The 18,715-nt window shown below is 48.8% G+C and overlaps 1 protein-coding gene across 1 annotated transcript in view; it reads left to right on the plus strand.

The window, feature by feature from the left end:
• Positions 1 to 1,344: 1,344 nt before the first annotated feature.
• plcb2 (phospholipase C, beta 2) overlaps positions 1,345 to 18,715 on the plus strand; it is a 17,383-nt gene continuing 12 nt past the window's right edge. Inside the window, exons 1-32 of the mRNA XM_084683328.1 lie at positions 1,345 to 1,428; positions 1,516 to 1,593; positions 1,971 to 2,039; positions 3,695 to 3,835; positions 4,253 to 4,332; positions 4,642 to 4,695; positions 4,822 to 4,897; positions 5,032 to 5,132; positions 5,273 to 5,439; positions 5,759 to 5,905; positions 6,130 to 6,287; positions 6,582 to 6,664; positions 6,837 to 6,921; positions 7,283 to 7,475; positions 7,674 to 7,756; positions 7,910 to 8,006; positions 8,154 to 8,238; positions 8,446 to 8,570; positions 9,469 to 9,620; positions 10,748 to 10,912; positions 11,037 to 11,136; positions 11,546 to 11,650; positions 11,864 to 11,925; positions 12,079 to 12,160; positions 12,277 to 12,747; positions 12,912 to 13,095; positions 13,724 to 13,859; positions 15,143 to 15,207; positions 15,636 to 15,695; positions 15,893 to 15,953; positions 17,208 to 17,291; positions 18,483 to 18,715. The exon at positions 18,483 to 18,715 is cut by the window's right edge and continues 12 nt beyond it. Coding sequence (XP_084539454.1) covers positions 1,345 to 1,428; positions 1,516 to 1,593; positions 1,971 to 2,039; positions 3,695 to 3,835; positions 4,253 to 4,332; positions 4,642 to 4,695; positions 4,822 to 4,897; positions 5,032 to 5,132; positions 5,273 to 5,439; positions 5,759 to 5,905; positions 6,130 to 6,287; positions 6,582 to 6,664; positions 6,837 to 6,921; positions 7,283 to 7,475; positions 7,674 to 7,756; positions 7,910 to 8,006; positions 8,154 to 8,238; positions 8,446 to 8,570; positions 9,469 to 9,620; positions 10,748 to 10,912; positions 11,037 to 11,136; positions 11,546 to 11,650; positions 11,864 to 11,925; positions 12,079 to 12,160; positions 12,277 to 12,747; positions 12,912 to 13,095; positions 13,724 to 13,859; positions 15,143 to 15,207; positions 15,636 to 15,695; positions 15,893 to 15,953; positions 17,208 to 17,291; positions 18,483 to 18,653 — 3,804 coding nt within the window. The 3' untranslated portion in view covers positions 18,654 to 18,715. The remainder of the gene's footprint in view (positions 1,429 to 1,515; positions 1,594 to 1,970; positions 2,040 to 3,694; positions 3,836 to 4,252; positions 4,333 to 4,641; positions 4,696 to 4,821; positions 4,898 to 5,031; positions 5,133 to 5,272; positions 5,440 to 5,758; positions 5,906 to 6,129; positions 6,288 to 6,581; positions 6,665 to 6,836; positions 6,922 to 7,282; positions 7,476 to 7,673; positions 7,757 to 7,909; positions 8,007 to 8,153; positions 8,239 to 8,445; positions 8,571 to 9,468; positions 9,621 to 10,747; positions 10,913 to 11,036; positions 11,137 to 11,545; positions 11,651 to 11,863; positions 11,926 to 12,078; positions 12,161 to 12,276; positions 12,748 to 12,911; positions 13,096 to 13,723; positions 13,860 to 15,142; positions 15,208 to 15,635; positions 15,696 to 15,892; positions 15,954 to 17,207; positions 17,292 to 18,482) is intronic.

Below are 18,715 nucleotides of genomic sequence, written 5' to 3' on the forward strand. Positions count from 1 at the left end.
TAGTGATTCTTGACTGGAACATGTGCACTAGGGACTCTGGTGTTGGCAGGCCTGGAGGCCAGGAGGGTTACAGGTCTGAGAACAGAGACATGATCAGTTGGATGGAGGCTGTTACAAACTCCATCCTTTTGTACATATTTCATGATGCAGCCTATGTTTATTAAATTGGAACTTGCTTAACTACATGCTCTTATGGTTCTTCCCTTTGGCACTTATTTTTAGGTTATTCACAATGTGTGCTTCTTGTTTTGGCTACCCGCAATGCTTTGGGACTATCTTGTTGTTATTATCAGTGACCTATGCACTTTGTAAAGCTCTCTTTTGGAAGTTGCTTTGGATAAAAGCATCTGCTAAATGAATACATGTAAATGTAATGTAAACTATTAAACTAAAAGAAAATTAAATAGCCTATGACAGTCCGTTTTTAGGTTGCAGTCGTAAATCGACAGAACGGTTTAAAATACTTTGGAGGATTAAAAAGAAAAATCCTATTTAAACTAACATCAATCGTAAGTGATTTATTTATTTATTTTGCATCGTCTCGTCCCATCCCCTTGTTGAACATTTGCCTGAAGTATTTCTTTCAGCTTTGCATGATAATCAAATGGTTGGGAGCCCTGCCCGACACACACTAGGATTCAGCGATCATCGCCATTTGCCACAGGCAATCATCTACCATGGATTGTTGATACCTGTTAATCTGCACAAACAGCTAGATAAATAACATGTAAAGTACAGGAAAGACCCAGCATTGTCTGAACAAACACTTTTACTAACATACACATTACATATGTTTATATATATATCATTATTGCATTAACCCTGGATACATAAAACAATCTGTGACATTTGTTTTAGGCCTGTGATTGAGTTTGCCCACCTGGTTAAAGGCACCCAAGGCCTGCAGGGAGGAAGTGTAGAAACAAACAACGTGCCCAGCAGATTAGTATTTACATTGTGGCTCACACTTTGAATTAGGTGATCCTCAGACACTTGCCCCTAACACAGGTGTGTCTTATCAAACAGGTAACAATGATATTTCTAAATTAACAACTCATTCAAATCATAAAGGTCTTCTGAACATTCAACAATCCCAGTGAGGTTTCCTGTCAGCAAGTCCAGTCAGCCAGATCATGTTTGTTTTCATTGCCAGTCATTTGCAATGCATATGGGGTGCCTCCTCCCAGTGTCTATATCCCCAGTGTCGGTATGACGCGCTCCTCCCAGCCACAGCCTCAGAGTCCAGCAGGTTCAGGGAGCCTCCTGACGTGGAGGGCCTGTTCAGACTGAAGTCTCCAAGCTTGTGTTTGATGAAGAGGAGGACAGGGAAGGACGGCCAGCAACATGGACAAGAGACGTTACATCCTGGAGCCCCCTGAGGTGAAGGAATACCTGCTGAAGGGGGACAGGTTCACCAAATGGTCCGAGGTAAGAAGACCTGATGGTCCACCTAGACAGACAAAACCAACATTGTCCTTTTCTTCAGTACGTTTAAATGTCATTTTCTATACTCAGGAGTCCACAAAAACTGTTACTGTCACCATGAAAATGGACCCTAAGGGCTATTACCTCTACTGGACCAACCAGAGCAAGGTTAGACAAAGTATTTATTTATATTATTTTGCCTTTTTTGGCTTTATTATATCGATAGATACGGTTGCAGGGTCTCCATCTATCCTCTCCTTCAGACTGCTGTACATTTGGCCAACAACTAAAGAGGTTTCAATCACACAAGTGTCTTCTGTGTGTTGACAATCACAGCCAGCAGCTAGCATGATTCCATACGGTGTACATTAGATTTGGCTAAAGCCTGGACCGCCTGCAGGGCCTATGATAGTGGACTGCCATTGTGTCATCCATTGTGTCATCCATTGTGTCATCCTACTGTTCTCATTGTAAATAACGCTAGATAGCCAGTGTTTATGATTGGCTGTTGTGTGTGCTGTCCCTGATTGCCCTCTTGTTTCTAGGAGACAGAGTTTCTAGACATCCAAACCATCCGAGACACCAGATCAGGGAAATATGCAAAACTTCCCAAAGTGAGTACTGTTATATAAGAGTCATACGGACTATTCTCTGTGTTCTGATCCAGTTAAGATCATCCAGAGGCAGTTTGACTGACCTCAGCTCGTAGTGAACTCTCTGGTCTTGTATTTGCATTTGCATTGCAAAACGCACAAAAATGATCTCTGTCATTCTAAGTCACTCACTCTCACCCACTCACCCCCCCCCCCCCCCACACACACACACACACACACACACACACACACACACACACACACACAGTGTGAATGCAACTCTGCGTCTTTGGTGGTTTTGGCTGTGAGCTGATGGAGGTTGACAGTTTCTTCTGCTGGCTCCCACTCAGAGCTGTGTCTCCCACTCAGAGCTGTGTCTCCCACTCAGAGCTGTGTCTCCCACTCAGAGCTGTGTCTCCCACTCAGAGCTGTGTCTCCCACTCAGAGCTGTGTCTCCCACTCAGAGCTGTGTCTCCACAGAGAATACCAGGATGCAGCCCCCTCCCCCAACCCAGGGTTCAAAGGTCACACCTCTTGTCCATGGGGAGCAGAGACAAGTCCGCCCTCTCTCAGATAGAGACAACAGAAAGCATTTTACTAGACTCTACCATCCACCATCATTTTTAACCAACAAAAGGCTTTAGTGTGATAGATGTATGATGTTGGAGGGCCGTGGAAGTCTGTGGTCTTTCAGTGTGTGATGTAATGTTGCTGCGCTGAGGGGGGGATGTTTGCATGCATATTTGCCTGCATGGTCAAGCTGCTGCTCCCAGACGCCCTGTCTATGGAAAACACAGGCTGGAGACAGCACATCTAAATACAGGCACAGCACATCTAAACACAGGCACAGCACATCTCTACTCAGACAAAGCACATCTCTACTCAGACACAGCACATCTCTACTCAGACAAAGCACATCTCTACTCAGACAAAGCACATCTCTACTCAGACACAGCACATCTCTACTGAGACACAGCACATCTTTACTGAGACACAGCACATCTCTACTCAGACACAGCACATCTCTACTGAGACACAGCACATCTCTACTGAGACACAGCACATCTCTACTCAGACACAGCACATCTCTACTGAGACACAGCACATCTCTACTCAGACACAGCACATCTCTACTCAGACAAAGCACATCTCTACTCAGACACAGCACATCTCTACTCAGACAAAGCACATCTCTACTCAGACACAGCACATCTCTACTCAGACACAGCACATCTCTACTCAGACACAGCACATCTCTACTCAGACACAGCACATCTCTACTCAGACACAGCACATCTCTACTCAGACACAGCACATCTCTACTCAGACACAGCACATCTCTACTTAGACAAAGCACATCTCTACTGAGACAAAGCACATCTCTACTCAGACACAACACATCTCTACTGAGACACAGCACATCTCTACTCAGACACAGCACATCTCTACTGAGACACAGCACATCTCTACTGAGACACAGCACATCTCTACTCAGACACAGCACATCTCTACTCAGACACAGCACATCTCTACTCAGACACAGCACATCTCTACTCAGACAAAGCACATCTCTACTCAGACACAGCACATCTCTACTGAGACACAGCACATCGAAACACTTTAATCTGAAAATAGTTTTTCCAACACCCTCCTCTGTTTGCTCCTCGTTTCATCAGCACCCGAAGGTCAGGAACGTGTTCAACCTGGACTTCCCAGACAGTCACCATCTGGCCAAAACCTTGACCATTGTTTCAGGTCCAGATATGGTCAATCTGACCTACCACAACTTCTTTGCCTACAAAGAGAAAGTGACGCAGGTAATATACTCTTGTTTATTGACAAACTCTTATTATCTTGCCCTTTATGACCATAGCTCAAATAATGAGGCCTTTCCATAGTACATCAACACAACATTTCCTCATTGATCTCACTTTCACCTATACGGCTCCCTGGCTTATTGCTCTCTTTATGAGTTGGTTTATGACTCCAATATCAACATTTAATCAACTGTGATGCATACTGACTGACTGGGTTGTTTTACAGTAAGAGTCAACGTCAATGTGACTGAGGCCGTAATCGTTCCATCGCCTTCTAGTGGCGGTTAACATGAATGTTTTTCCTACCAGTTTATACAGTACACGCGGTATTAGGGTAAACGGTACAACATCACATCTTTGAATAATGCAACGTGTGAACTACAGGGATGGTGTTTCTCGTGTGTTTACTGATTACAGAACTGGGCTGATGATATCCTGGCCATAGCCTACAACCCTCAGAGAAACAACGCATGTAGACAGGTCTTCCTGGACAAGATGTGAGTGATACCGTCAGTCAGCACATAGGGGGAGCTGTTTACTTATTAATGAGTTGCTGTTGTAGACAGTAGTATCAAATAGAGAGGGTACAATATCTGGGGGGAGTTATATATATATATATTTTTTTTTATATAGCATTCACAGTTTACAAGCTAAAATAAAATAAATTAAAAGAAAGTCAAATCTACGTGTAAATACTGGAGTCGAAAATTAAATTACGTATTTTTTTTGACCAATGAGCTACTGAACAAAGACAAGCACACACAATTAACAATGATTATAATACATTTCCCTCATATTTCTCCTAGGTATGTTCGCATCTCTCTGCACACCAACAAGGATGGCAAGATCCCGGTCAAACAGTAAGCCACACCACGTACTGCTGGATAACATTTAAACGAGCTGGTAAAAGTTGACAAATCAATCGTCGTTTTTTTCTCTTCATGAGCATTGAAGAAGTGTGCGTCTATCTTGCCTCCCTTCCTCAGTATTTACAAAATGTTTCCTGCTGACAAGAAGCGAGTTGAGAGTGCCCTGTCCTCAGCCCATCTCCCCAAAGGGAAGGTCAGAGAGGAGAGCTTTCAGTCCCAAACCCTTTTAGATTCTTGAACAAAACTGCTGAGCTCAAGAGCAGCGATGCATCGCTGTGTATTTAAAAGCACATCTGAGCGTGATGGCTGTGGTTGTGTTGTTGTCAGGGCGACACCATGAAGCCGGACGTCTTCACCGAAGCTGCCTTCAAGTCCTTCCTGATGAACCTGTGTCCTCGACCAGAAATCTACGAGATCTTCACCTCCTAGTGAGTGTTTCTCTCCGGCGCGTTCCCATCCTCAGAGGGCTGTGCTTCCAGCCATGGTGCTCGTCTCACAGACAGTCTGAGAGGGAGGACTGAGCTGGGAGCTGCTGATTGGATCACGGCTGACTGTGTGTTCCCCTCAGCTCTGCCAAGGCTAAGCCTTACATGACCAAGGACAGCCTGGCCAAGTTCATCAACGAGAAGCAGCGAGACTGTCGGCTGAACGAGGAGCTGTACCCCCGGACCAGGCCCGACCAGGTCAAGGCCCTCATAGAGAAGTACGAGCCGTGCTCCTCCAACGCCAACCGAGGTGAGATGCAGCTCCTGCAGGACAGCTGACTGGGCGGAAGAAAGAAATAATGATTGTCAGAGAAATTGATGATTGATCAACGTTAACACAGAAAATGTGATCATTAGTAGTTTTAAATAGGATGGTCAGATGTTCGGTGTTTATCCAGAGACTACATGTTTTAAAACAACAGGGTTTTCATCTACGTTCTGTGGTTAAAAGGGGCTATCATTTTGCACGTCTGGTTTGATGCTAATTGTCTTTCATTTTCTCTGAACGTGTATGCTGCAGAATGACAAAGTTGAATCTACTCTAAAGAACGTTGTGTGTGTTTCCTCAGGTCAGATATCTCCCGAAGGCCTCCTGTTCTACCTGCTGGGCACTGAGACCTCTGTGGTGATCCTGGACAAGCTGGCCCGCTGCCAGGACATGAACCAGCCTCTTCCTCACTACCTCATCAAGTCCTCGCACAACACCTACCTAACAGGTCAGAGGTCAACCTAGCCAGAACCCTCAGGCAGGTCTCTACACCCGCCTGCTGTCAGAACCAAACGTGTTGACTTCCCCTCCCCTCATCAACATGGTAGATATTGTTGATGTGGACAGTAGACGATGGGGGGTTAGGACTTGACACACAAGACGCAAGAACTCCAATGTCCAATGTACCATGAAGCTAAAACTCTCTGCGTCGCTCCTCTCGTCTCCATTCAGCCGGTCAGTTTTCCGGCGTTTCGTCCCCTGAGATGTACCGCCAGTGTCTGCTGGCAGGGTGTCGTTGTCTGGAGCTGGACTGCTGGAAGGGGAAACCCCCAGAGGAAGAGCCCATCATCACCCACGGCTTCACCATGACAACAGAGATCCTGTTCAAGGTGGGTGTCCCTGACGAGCCTCTGCTGTTGACCTCAGATGACCTGGACACACATTCAGCTAACGCATCTCTTCACCACGACAGAAAACATCCCTACCGCTCTTCTACAAATCATGCAAACACAATACATCATTTTCTAACTGCGGCATTGAGTCTCGTGATCAGCGGACTTTTGTGAGCCGTGATTCCCAGTCCTGTCGCAGGATTGGACAGTGTTCTCCACTTTCGTTCAGGAAGAGTAGACTGTTTTTACCTGGCGGGTTACACTGCGTCTTCTCCTGTGTGTGTTTGACAGGATGTGATTGAAGCCATTGCTGAGAGTGCCTTCAAGACTTCCCAGTATCCTGTCATCCTGTCTTTTGAGAACCACGTGGACTCGTAAGAAACACAAACCCAACTTCACGCTAAATCTTTCACCTCACATCCAACTGATGTTTCCTCCCCAATCCACATAGCCCAGTTTTCACTGCCACTATCTGCATATAGATCATTATTTGACTGAGCCTTCCACTAAGACAGTAGATGATCCTGTGCTGTTGTGGTGTGCCAGGGTGAAGCAACAAGAGAAGATGGCCAACTACTGTAAGACCATATTTGGAGACGCTCTGCTGACAGACCCCCTGGACAAGTACCCTGTGAGTCAAACCAAACAGACCGTCATCCACACCCTCCACCAAACAGACCCTCCTCCACACCCTCCACCACACAGACCCTCAACCACACTGTGTTCACCTCCTCCAGAGAGAGAGGAACCTGTGTTCACCTCCTCCAGAGAGAGAGGAACCTGTGTTCACCTCCTCCAGAGAGAGAGGAACCTGTGTTCACCTCCTCCAGAGAGAGAGGAACCTGTGTTCACCTCCTCCAGAGAGAGAGGAACCTGTGTTCACCTTCTCCAGAGAGAGAGAGTGGACGTGTGAACGTATGCATGTGCGTCTGTAGCCTCTACATGACAAACTGTTCTCTTCTCTGTGTGTGTGTGTGTGTGTGTGTGTGCAGCTGAAGCCAGGACAGCAGATGCCCAGCCCAGCAGAGCTCATGGGGAAGATTCTGATCAAGAACAAGAAAGGAAGTCATGAGAAACCCAGCCAGAACAGCCCAAAGAAGACCCCACCACCCGACCAGAACACGCCGGGTCCTGCTGCGGACCCCAGCCAGCCTCCACCCCCCGCCTCCACCCAGGAGGGCCAAGGTGGGATGTAGAACACGTGGAATGTTCATCACATCACGTTGGTGTTGTGTTGTTGTGGTTGAATGGCTCCAGAAGCAGTGGTTGAGCTGCTGCAGTAACAGTACATTACTGGGAGATTGATTGTGTTGTTTTGGTGACCTAGTAATGGGTTAGTTTTCCTGTATTGATTGTGAAGGGTGATTGATGTTTGTGTGCCAGAGGGCGAGGGGCCTTCAGAGGAGACGGAGGAACAGGAGGACCTGGAGGAGCAGGATGAGGAAAAGATGAAGAACTCGGATGAGGTAAGATAAGAAAACTTTTTTGTCCATAAAATGTACATGGAAATTTGAGGAAGAATCGAATTTAGAGGAAGAAAACAAGGACTGTTGTACTAACTACTGCAAGTTGTCTTCTGAGTTTGTAGTCTTTTCAGAGTTTTGCTTACTTCCTGCTAGGGGACAGCGGGACAGGAAGTGACGGCGTATGAGGAGATGTCTGCCCTGGTCAACTACATCCAGCCCAACAAATTCATTTCGTTTGAGAACGCCAAAAGTGAGTTTGAAAGTGAAAACGTTCTTTTAAATTCAGGAAAGATGCTCCATGTGCAGTTAGGGAGAATAGTAATCTTTAAGAAGTTGGTCATATCATGCCAGTAACAAACTGATAAATACTTCTTATTTCCTGATTCACGTTTAACAGAGAAGAACAGGAGCTATTCCATGTCATCCTTTGTGGAGACTAAAGGAGAGAGTTTGATCTCCAAATCTGCTGTGGAGTTTGTTGAGTATCTTTTGACATTGTTTCTTATCTATAGATGCAGTAGTTTACTTAAAGTAAACATTGTACACATGTAACCATAAGGACTACCCCATGCCAGTTACTTTACAAATACAAATACTACAATTTGAGAACATTTAGTCTAGATGTAATCCTAATCCAGACTGTCCAGGTGTAACAGAAGGTTAGATGTTTCCTAATCCAGACTGTCCAGGTATAATAAGCGTCAGATGAGCAGGATCTATCCTAAAGGAACCAGGATGGACTCCTCCAACTACACTCCACAACTGTTCTGGAACGCTGGCTGCCAGATGGTGGCGCTAAACTACCAAACCATGGGTATTTCTGCCCCTGTTGACTTCTTCTCTGCTTTCCATATGCACTATTTGTATGTTGCTTTGGATAAAAATGTTTGCTGACTACTGAAAATGTAAGTTTAACATTTTAATGTGTTTAGTGTAAAAAATATGATCAGACATGGCCAAAGTACACACATCCTTCACTGAAGTAGAACATTTTTCCAAACTTTTTTTTCCAAACAGTGTTTTCTAAAACAGTTTTTAGAAAAACATTTTTCAACCTTTCGAAACATTTTTCTACTCAAAGAAGCCTGCACAAAGAAATTACAAGTTTTTTCAGAACTATATATTTTCCCCCCAAAAAATTCAAACCTTATTTTTCAAACCTTTTTTTGTTTTTTCAACCTTTCAAAAAAACTTTTTTTCCACACACAACACAACACCAAAAAATGTTGACGACACCAAAGTTTTGGGTTTTCAAGGAGAGGAGAGAGATAAAACAAAAATACATTTTACATTTGTTATAAGAGACATTCAGGAAATGAAAAAAGCGTGCAATGACAAATAATATTGAACATGCCAACAAATATAGATTAAAACTTAAGTATCGAGCCTGGCTTGAAAATGTAAAAAGAAGAAAGTATAGATATTTGTGTAAATAAATTAAGGATTGAAAGATTTTCAGAAAAACAAATAGTGAAGAAAACAGTTACAAAGTATTTGTACTTCGTTACTTCCCATCTCTCATTTTGATTGAGTGTTACGTAGAAGTAACAGTTAAAGTGAACGTTTCTGAGTTCTCCACTAGGGGTCAGTGTTGTACTGACACGCCCTGGTGCAGCAAGATCCATCCTGCACATAGAACATGTCATGGCCTCAAAGGAAACGCTTGGACTCTGAACATGATTTCTGTTATTTCTCTGATTCCTTCTTGCCAGATTTCCCTATGCAGCTGAATATGTCCGTGTTTGAGTTCAACGGGAGATCAGGTTACCTCCTGAAGCATGACGTCCTTCGACGCAGCGACAAGAAGTTTGACCCCTATACTGACAGAATAGACACCATTGTTGCCAATACGCTGACCATCAAGGTAGGTTGAGTGTTACACAGACTGTCTCCATGCAACAAGCCCACACATGTTCTGTGTTCCTCTGAGAGAGTCTTTGGGAGAGAAAATGATTGTTTGTTCGATAACGATCATGTAAGAATGCAACCAGGCCCATTTTCTCTGGTTGAATTCATTTATAAAGAGGCTGTTTGTGGCTGTGTTTTCCCTCCACCGGAGAGCAAAAGAACCTTGTGCTCTGTGTGACTTCGTTTTTCTGATTGTGTCACACTGTGTGGGCGTTAGAGTGTGTGTGTGTGAGTCTTTGTGTGTTTGTGAGTCTTTGTGTGTGTGTGAGTCTGTGCGTGTGAGAGTCTGTGCGTGTGAGAGTCTGTGTGTGTGTGTGTGTGTGTGTGTGTGTGTATGTGTTAAACTTGGCTGAGACTGTAGAGTCACACATTCTGGCAAACAGTTTCTAGAAGCTTCCTAGAAAAACGGATCCTGACAGCCTCTAATGGCCCCCCCACATGGCCCCCCCACATGGCCCCCCCACATGGCCCCCCCACATGGCCCCCCCACATGGCCCCCCCACATGGCCCCCCACGTGGCCCCCCCACGTGGCCCCCCCACGTGGCCCCCCCACGTGGCCCCCCCACGTGGCCCCCCCCACGTGGCCCCCCCACGTGGCCCCCCCACGTGGCCCCCCCACGTGGCCCCCCCACGTGGCCCCCACATGGCCCCCCCCACATGGCCCCCCCACATGGCCCCCCCACATGGCCCCCCCCACATGGCCCCCCCACGTGGCCCCCCCCACATGGCCCCCCCACGTGGCCCCCCCACGTGGCCCCCCCCACGTGGCCCCCCCACGTGGCTTCCCCACGTGGCCCCCCCACATGGCCCCCCCACATGGCCCCCCCCACATGGCCCCCCCACATGGCCCCCCCACGTGGCCCCCCCCACGTGGCCCCCCCACGTGGCCCCCCCACATGGCCCCCCCACATGGCCCCCCCACATGGCCCCCCCACATGGCCCCCCCCACATGGCCCCCCCACATGGCCCCCCCACATGGCCCCCCCACATGGCCCCCCAGGGTACCAGCTGTGCTGTGGAGTGTCAGGCCTCACTTGTGTCTGTCTGCAGGCAGGTCAGTGATCCTTTCACCTCGTCCTCAGATCTATTCTGGCCAGTTCCTGTCTGACAGGAGCGTAAAGACAGGTGTGGAGGTGGAGGTCATAGGGCTGCCAGGTGACCCCAAGAAGAAGTACCGCACCAAGTGGTCCGCTACACCAAACGCCATAAACCCAGTGTGGAACGAGGAACCCTTTGTTTTTGAGAAGGTGTGTGTATTATGTTGTGTTCCTGGTATCTTAGCTGTCAGATGTGTTGGCTATCAGTAGTGATGCAGTATTTTTGGTATTGTTGTTGATGCTGATGATGATGTTGTCGTCATGGCGGGAGCAGATCTTGCTGCCCGACATGGCCCACCTCAGGATCGTGGTTCACGAGGAGAACGGCAAGTTTCTGGGGCACCGGATCATCCCCATCGAGGTCCTGCAGTCAGGTGAGCTGAACACCGGGTCGGCAGCACCAAATAATCCCCAGCCCCCACCGCCTTCCAGCCCCCACCTTCCAGCCCCCACCGCCTTCCAGCTCCCACTGCCTTCCAGCCCCCACCTTCCAGCCCCCACCTTCCAGCCCCCACCTTCTAGCCCCCACCTTCCAGCCCCCACCTTCCCTCCCCTAATGTTTCTGCTTGATAACCTGAAGGAGCCAGACCATGACACTGTCTTTATCTCTCTATGTCGTGGGCGTGTGTGTGTGGTGTGTGGTGTGTGTGTGATGTGTGTGTGGTGTGTGTGTGTGGTGTGTGGTGTGTGTGTGGTGTGTGTGTGTGGTGTGTGTGTGTGTGTGGTGTATGGTGTGTGGTGTGTGGTGTGTGGTGTGTGTGTGGTGTGTGTGTGTGCCCGCAGGCTTCCAGCACATCTGCCTGCGCAGTGAGAGCAACATGCCGCTGTCTTTGCCGGCGCTGTTTGTGTACATTGAGGTCAAGGACTACATCCCTGCTGCTTTCGCAGGTGATCTATCCCCAGCGTCACCACGGAAACAGCACCCAGCAGCACAGCCACTCTCCTGGTTGTCGTGGGATGGGTGTTCTGTAGTGGGAGTCTAGATAGAAGACAAACATGAGGGGCTCAGCATCAGCCTGGTCGTAGAAACAAATGTTTGGATTCATCACTTCATAGATCATTGAGAAACAGATTTCTTATTATGCATGTTCTGTGTGTCAGACTTTACAGACGCCCTGTTTAATCCAACAAAGAATTCAGAGAAGTCGACCAAGACACAGGAGGTAAATCTCTAGAGTGACATTCCCTTCCACATGTAAAACAAACTATGCTTGGCCTCCATATGTAAAGGATGACAGCATTAAGCATTAATGGTCTTGCTGGATGATGATGAAGCTTGTCAGGCTGTGATGTGTGACACTGTCTTGTGCCCCCAGTCTGCGGACTACATCAGCCCGTATGAGTTGCCTCTCGTGGCCCAAACACTTCCTAACAAAGCTCCAACTGCAGAAACACCAGGTAGCAGGCGTTCAGAGAGACTGTCCATTCTGAGATTCAACACTTCAGTGTGACCTGCGGTAACAAGCCACTTAGACATCAACGTTTCCTGACTGACGTTCTCTTTATTAAACTAGAGCCCAACGCTCCAGCTGCCTCCAGCCCAGAGGAGGATATCGTTAAGAACCCGGAGGACCGGATCCCCTCTCCTGCCCCAGAGGAGAACCTTCTGGAGGCTGCAGAGCCCAACATGGCGTCAGATTCTCACCAGGACAACCTCCCTCCAGAACCCAATGGAGAACCTGACCCCGCTCCCAGAACCGAGGAACCGGATGTGGACCCCGTCCCTGATCCTGCCACCGAACCAGGAAACACCACACCTGAGCCCCTCCCTGATGCAAGCCCCTCCCCTGATAGTGGAGAGATAATCGCAGCCAATGAACCATCCCCTCAATCTGAAGCTCCTCCCACCAGCATCCCTGACTCCACCCCAAACGGAGAGCCTGTCTCAGAGGACACACCCACCCCAGAGAACCTTCCAGACAGGGACACGTGTCTGGCTTTTGTCCCTGCTGCACCTGACCCCACGGAACCAGAATCCAGCGCAGGTAAATACTGTCGTCCACACACCTTCCCTCGATCTCATGCAGCACTGAGCGGCTCTCTTCACCTGCCTGCGGAGACGCGTTCAGAGATCAGCACCTGCCACACAAACACAGATGCAATATCAGCATGTGTGTTGTGACGGGCGAGACTGTGTTTGTCTTTTTAGAGCTCGTCACCGTGACCCCTGAGGAGCTGATTCAGCACAAGAGCTTCCTGAAGGTGATCAGGAAGCAGGACAAGGACCTGAAGGAGCTGGACAGGAAGTTCCAGAAGAAGGAGGAGGAGCTGCTGCAGAAGTACGCAGACACCTTCAAAAACCTGAAGAAGAAGAACTCTCTGAAGAAGAAAGAGTAAGACCTTGTTATCCTTTCCTTGTCAGCCTGTTTTGTTCCTCGTCCATGAATGAACACTAAGAAGGAGAGCTGGCTCACACACCAAATTATTCACTTGCTAATCATGTCGTTGTGGGGTTTCATTAGCGAGAGTATATTTAGAGGACCAATAATTAGATTTGGAGAGAATTTGAATATTCCTTGGCTAATGTATTTTTCTATATAAAAAAAGAAACTGAAATTGAATGGTTAAAAATAACCCAGAGTGAAGAGATCTTTTGTACAAGCAACTACAATCAGCCCTGGTTGTTCTGTAACTCGTATCCATGATAGCTCAGTTTGAGATATCATTTAATATTAAGCAACGACCACAAATGTAACGCCTAAACTAAAAGTTTGATGAATTGTTTGCAACAGTATTCTTTGTACATTGACAAACACCTGAGAAGTTAAGAGCTTAAAGCAAAGTCATACAAATCATGCAACAACAATTTCAGGTTTATTGCCATTTGCAACAAGTAAAATTACATTGGAATGATTTGGTCCTGGTCCTCAAAACAGTTCTGAACTTATAAGAAAGAATGGAACCCTGCAATAGAGAGGTCCTGATGTCATGCCCAGCCTCCTCACAGTGTGTCTGCTCCAGGGGGAAGGGAGACGTGCCGGGAGACGTGCCGGGGAAGGTGAGGGAGCTTAAGGAGAGGCTGCAGGTGGAGCTGCGGGCCCTGAGGATAGAGAAGATGGACCAGACAAAGAGGAGGAAGGAGCAGAACGCCACAGAGGTAGCTTGCCGGAGCAGGGACCCCTGTCACACCCACTTCCTGTCACACCTACTTCCTGTCACACCCACTTCCTGTCACACCTACTTCCTGTCACACCTACTTCCTGTCACACCTACTTCCTGTCACAGACCACTTCCTGTCCCACACACTTCCTGTCACACCTACTTCCTGTCACGCCCACCCACCCTGCCCCACTCACTTCCTGTCACACCCACTTCCTGTTCCAACCACTTCCTGTCACGCCCACCCACCCTGCCCACTCACTTCCTGCCACACCCATTTCCTAATAACGTAAAGTATGCCCCCCTCATTTTTTATTAAGAAAATAATATTTAACAAAGTTATTGACAAAAGCTGGCCCATCCATATTGTAAAGTAGACCTATGTCCCTGTTCTGCTTTTTATGAGAATCTGTACATTTTTGGTTTACACCTCCAAATGTGTAGGAAAAGTGTTTTAGCCTCTGATAGAAATTAGACTTCAGGATGCTCTTTTTCCCCTTGGGACACTACATTGTCCTAAGGGGAAAAGCCTTTTGACATGTTCTTCGTACAGAATGCTTGAGCTGGTCAGGTGAGACAAGGCTGGACTGATTTACCTCTAAAACTGGAACTCATCCCCACAGCTCAAATCCAAAATCCCCCCCCCCACACACACCCCCCCCCCCACACACACACACACACACACACACACCGCCCCCCCCCACACACACACACACCCCTCCCCGTGCCCCTCTCTCTCTCCAGCCAGGGGCGAGCAGCCAGCATGGATTATCCATCCCAGTCTGCTGCTCTGGGGGCTCTTAGCATAAGAGGTGGATCTGCATGAGATTGAGAGGTCAATCAGGTAATTTTCTCTGGGTCGCAACCTCTCCGGTCAGAGCGTGGACAGCTGACGAAGGCCTCTCTCCTGCAGGCCAGAGAGCTGACGAAGGCCTCTCTCCTGCAGGCCAGAGAGCTGACGAAGGCCTCTCTCCTGCAGGCCAGAGAGCTGACGAAGGCCTCTCTCCTGCAGGCCAGAGAGCTGACGAAGGCCTCTCTCCTGCAGGCCAGAGAGCTGACGAAGGCCTCTCTCCTGCAGGCCAGAGAGCACACTAACATGTGCTGGAGGTCTGAACAGGGGGACTTCACTGTCAATTACTTTAAACACGGATATTCAACACATACTTCCTGGGTGATGGCTGCAATTTACACCTCAGTTGAAACTTCCTGTCAGCTTGATTTGTTGTGGCCGGTTTTGTTCATCCTGTCGGTGACACCTGTTTCCTGTTTCCTGGGTGACAGCGGCTGGCCAGGCTGTTGGAGATGACCATGGAGAGACACAGTATCGAGCTGAGGCAGCTGGAGAGGTGTGAACACGCACTCACAACAGCATGACTGGCAGTGAGACACCAGAGGGAAATGTCCGCATGAGTGTTGCTGTGCTGAGGGAGAGCTGGCATCATACTTAGCAAAGACAATAAGATCATGTATGTGAAGCACTGTGCAGGGCAGGGTGTTTATGTGTGCGTGCATGCATGATTAGGTGTGTGTGTGTGTGAGTGTGTGTGTGTGTGTGCTATTCACTGGCAGATGGTTATCTAAGAGCAGCCATTAGCCTCCAGGTGTTCAAACAGCAGTGCTAGGGATAAGGCTCTGCTTCTATCCCAGCTGTCTGAGTGGACAGTAGAACAACACTCCCTTCTTGAATAACCAACTTGAAAGCGTGTGGTCACGTGTCCAGAAGGCTGTGTTATGTGCTAGAGCTGTGGTGTAACGTTTTTTTGTGTTTTTTCAGCCAAACCAAGGACTCCAAGAAGAAAAGCGTGACAAAGCGCAGTGGATCTGACAAGGCGAGGTAGCTCCCGCTCAGCGCTCAGCCGCCAGGGACGCATGTTCAATACAACTCAGCACATTCCTAACAACATTTCTTCAACCTCACGCTCATTCAAGCAGCCCAGCACATCTACAACAGACAGAACAACAACAATAACATACTAGAGACTAGAGTTTAGACTGAGCCCACACATCAAGACCGCCTCTCTTTTCCCGTAGACTCAGACGAGCGATGAGCTGTGAGGTTCTGGAAGACTCTGCCCAGACAGACTCAGACAGGGTGAGTGAGGGGCTGAACCAAAACACTCCTTGGAGGTCCGTGTCTGCCGGGTGCCCCCGCTAAGAGTTTTGTGCCCCAAGAAGGGATGGCTATCCCTCCTCTCCCCCTCTCCTCCCTCTCCCCCCCCCCCCCCATCTTGGTTCTGTTTTTCCATTCACCAAATGTTCATTCCGACCGTATCCACAGTCCCTCTCTCCATCGGGGCTCTGGGTAGTCAGTCCCAGGAAGTCCACAGGGCCACAGGATGAACCGTTCCCATGGTGACCCCTGCCATCCTTTCTCTGGTGGCTCTCACAGAGAGTAACTATGGTTACCGTGCGATAGAGAAGCACTCGGAGAAGTGAACACACAAAGCCAGTCACGTGATCTCTCGTGCTGTTGACACGTGCACGCACACACACACAGTATGTACACTCACACATGCACGCACACACACACACACAGTATATACACACACGTGCACGCACACACACGCAGTATGTGCATGTGCAGACACACTGTATGTGCACACACAGCACAGATAAGACAGCAGAGCGGCCTGACCACGGCCTGTGATGACTCAGGCTGTTGACAGGTCACATGTGAGGGTGAGTCGGTGAGTGGGGCTGTTCTCAGTCCCCCAGAACACTTCATCAAGTCTCACATCAAGTGTGGGTCACGAGCCCACTGCCCGTCTGGCCAGCTGAGAGCTCAGAAACAGCACGGCTGATTGGTAGTTCACCTGCCTTCCTTCAGCAACCCCTCATGATGCTGGTACTGCCTGGGTGATCAGGCTGGAGGGCTGCCTCAGGCTGGAGGGCTGGAGGGCTGCCTCAGGCTGGAGGGCTGGAGGGCTGGAGGGCTGGAGGGCTGGAGGGCTGCCTCAGGCTGGAGGGCTGCCTCAGGCTGTAGGGCTGGAGGGCTGCATATCCTGGTGGTATTGATCCGATCTCAGGTTGCTCCTCCTGGGGCCACTCAGATGTAAAACGAGACACACGTTAACATGGAAGAAGTTCTTTATGGACTCTCTCTCTCTGTCTCTCTCTGTCTCTCTCTCTGTCTCTCTCTCTGTCTCTCTCTCTGTCTCTCTCTCTGTCTCTCTCTCTGTCTCTCTCTCTGTCTCTCTCTCTGTCTCTCTCTCTGTCTGTCTCTCTCTCTGTCTCTCTCTCTGTCTGTCTCTCTCTCTGTCTCTCTCTCTGTCTCTCTCTCTGTCTCTCTCTCTGTCTCTCTCTCTGTCTCTCTCTTTGAAGTGTGACACGTGTTTGTTTCTAGCAGACAACAGACAGCAGCCCTCAACAAGACGCTCTGGTGAAGAAACAGACCGCTAATCTGGAGAGGATCAAAGATGTAGCTAATCAGGTACACACACACACGTTCACACACGCACACACACACACTCACACATACACACACACACTCACACATACACACACACACTCACACATACACACACAAACATACACACTCACTCACACCATCTGATGAATCAACCATTGTACTCTGTGTGTCATCTATGACACATCCAGGGGTTTTAGTTCCAAATGTACAGGTTGTGCCAACTGTAGTCTTCTACAAGGCAGCACATGACGATTGGCTTATATCTGAATGGTGATATGTTGGTGCAGCAGGGTGCACATGGCAGGCAGAACTGATACGCACACTAGAACGCCAGATGGTTGTGTTTCTGTTTGCATTCTGTGGAGGGAAAAAAATGGTTTGAAATATTATTTGTCCTCTTGGTTGGATTGAGTGACATTTAACCGTTTGATAGCGACTGCTCCCAGTAGAAAATCCCTGACTGGGAAAGGGGGAGAGACCAGTAGAGGGAGAGACCAGGAGAGGGAGAGACCAGGAGAGGGAGAGACCAGGAGGGTGAGAGACCAGGAGAGGGAGAGACCAGGAGAGGGAGAGACCAGGAGGGTGAGAGACCAGGAGGGTGAGAGACCAGGAGAGGGAGAGACCAGGAGAGGGAGAGACCAGGAGGGTGAGAGACCAGGAGAGGGAGAGACCAGGAGAGGGAGAGACCAGGAGAGGGAGAGACCAGGAGAGGGAGAGACCAGGAGAGGGAGAGACCAGGAGGGTGAGAGACCAGGAGAGGGAGAGACCAGGAGGGTGAGAGACCAGGAGAGGGAGAGACCAGGAGGGTGAGAGACCAGAAGGGAGAGAGATCAGTACACTGAGGCTGTGGTCAGATATCTGGCCATGGCAACAAACAGACAGACCTCACAATCCCCCTAACACTCAGACAGACCTCACAATCCCCCTAACAAACAGACAGACCTCACAATCACCCTAACAAACAGACAGACCTCACAATCCCCCTAACAAACAGACAGACCTCACAATCACCCTAACAAACAGACAGACCTCACAATCACCCTAACAAACAGACAGACCTCACAATCACCCTAACAAACAGACAGACCTCACAATCACCCTAACACTCAGACAGCCCTCACACACATGCTAACCTTGCTGCAATTCATATTTTCATTCATTCATTTTTTATGTCATGTGATTCATTCATTGTCACACCCCCACGGTCTTCAGCTGAACCAAGAGGCGCTGATGGAGCAGGCTGGGAAGATCAGGTCACTTCCTGAGGAGGTGAGGGAGGCGGTGAACGCGTGCGTGGGGCCACACTTCCCTAGCCTGGTAGACGAGGGGGCGGGGCCTCCGCAGGGGGGCGTCGACTTCTATGGAGACGTATTCCTGGGATAGACACACGGGCTACTCATCTAGTTATCATGTCTCTCCACCTTCTCTACAGTCTTCACTTGACC

The sequence above is a fragment of the Hypomesus nipponensis genome, chromosome 3, assembly GCF_054491055.1.
Source record: "Hypomesus nipponensis isolate SF chromosome 3, ASM5449105v1, whole genome shotgun sequence".
In the NCBI taxonomy this organism is placed as follows: Eukaryota; Metazoa; Chordata; class Actinopteri; order Osmeriformes; family Osmeridae; genus Hypomesus; species Hypomesus nipponensis.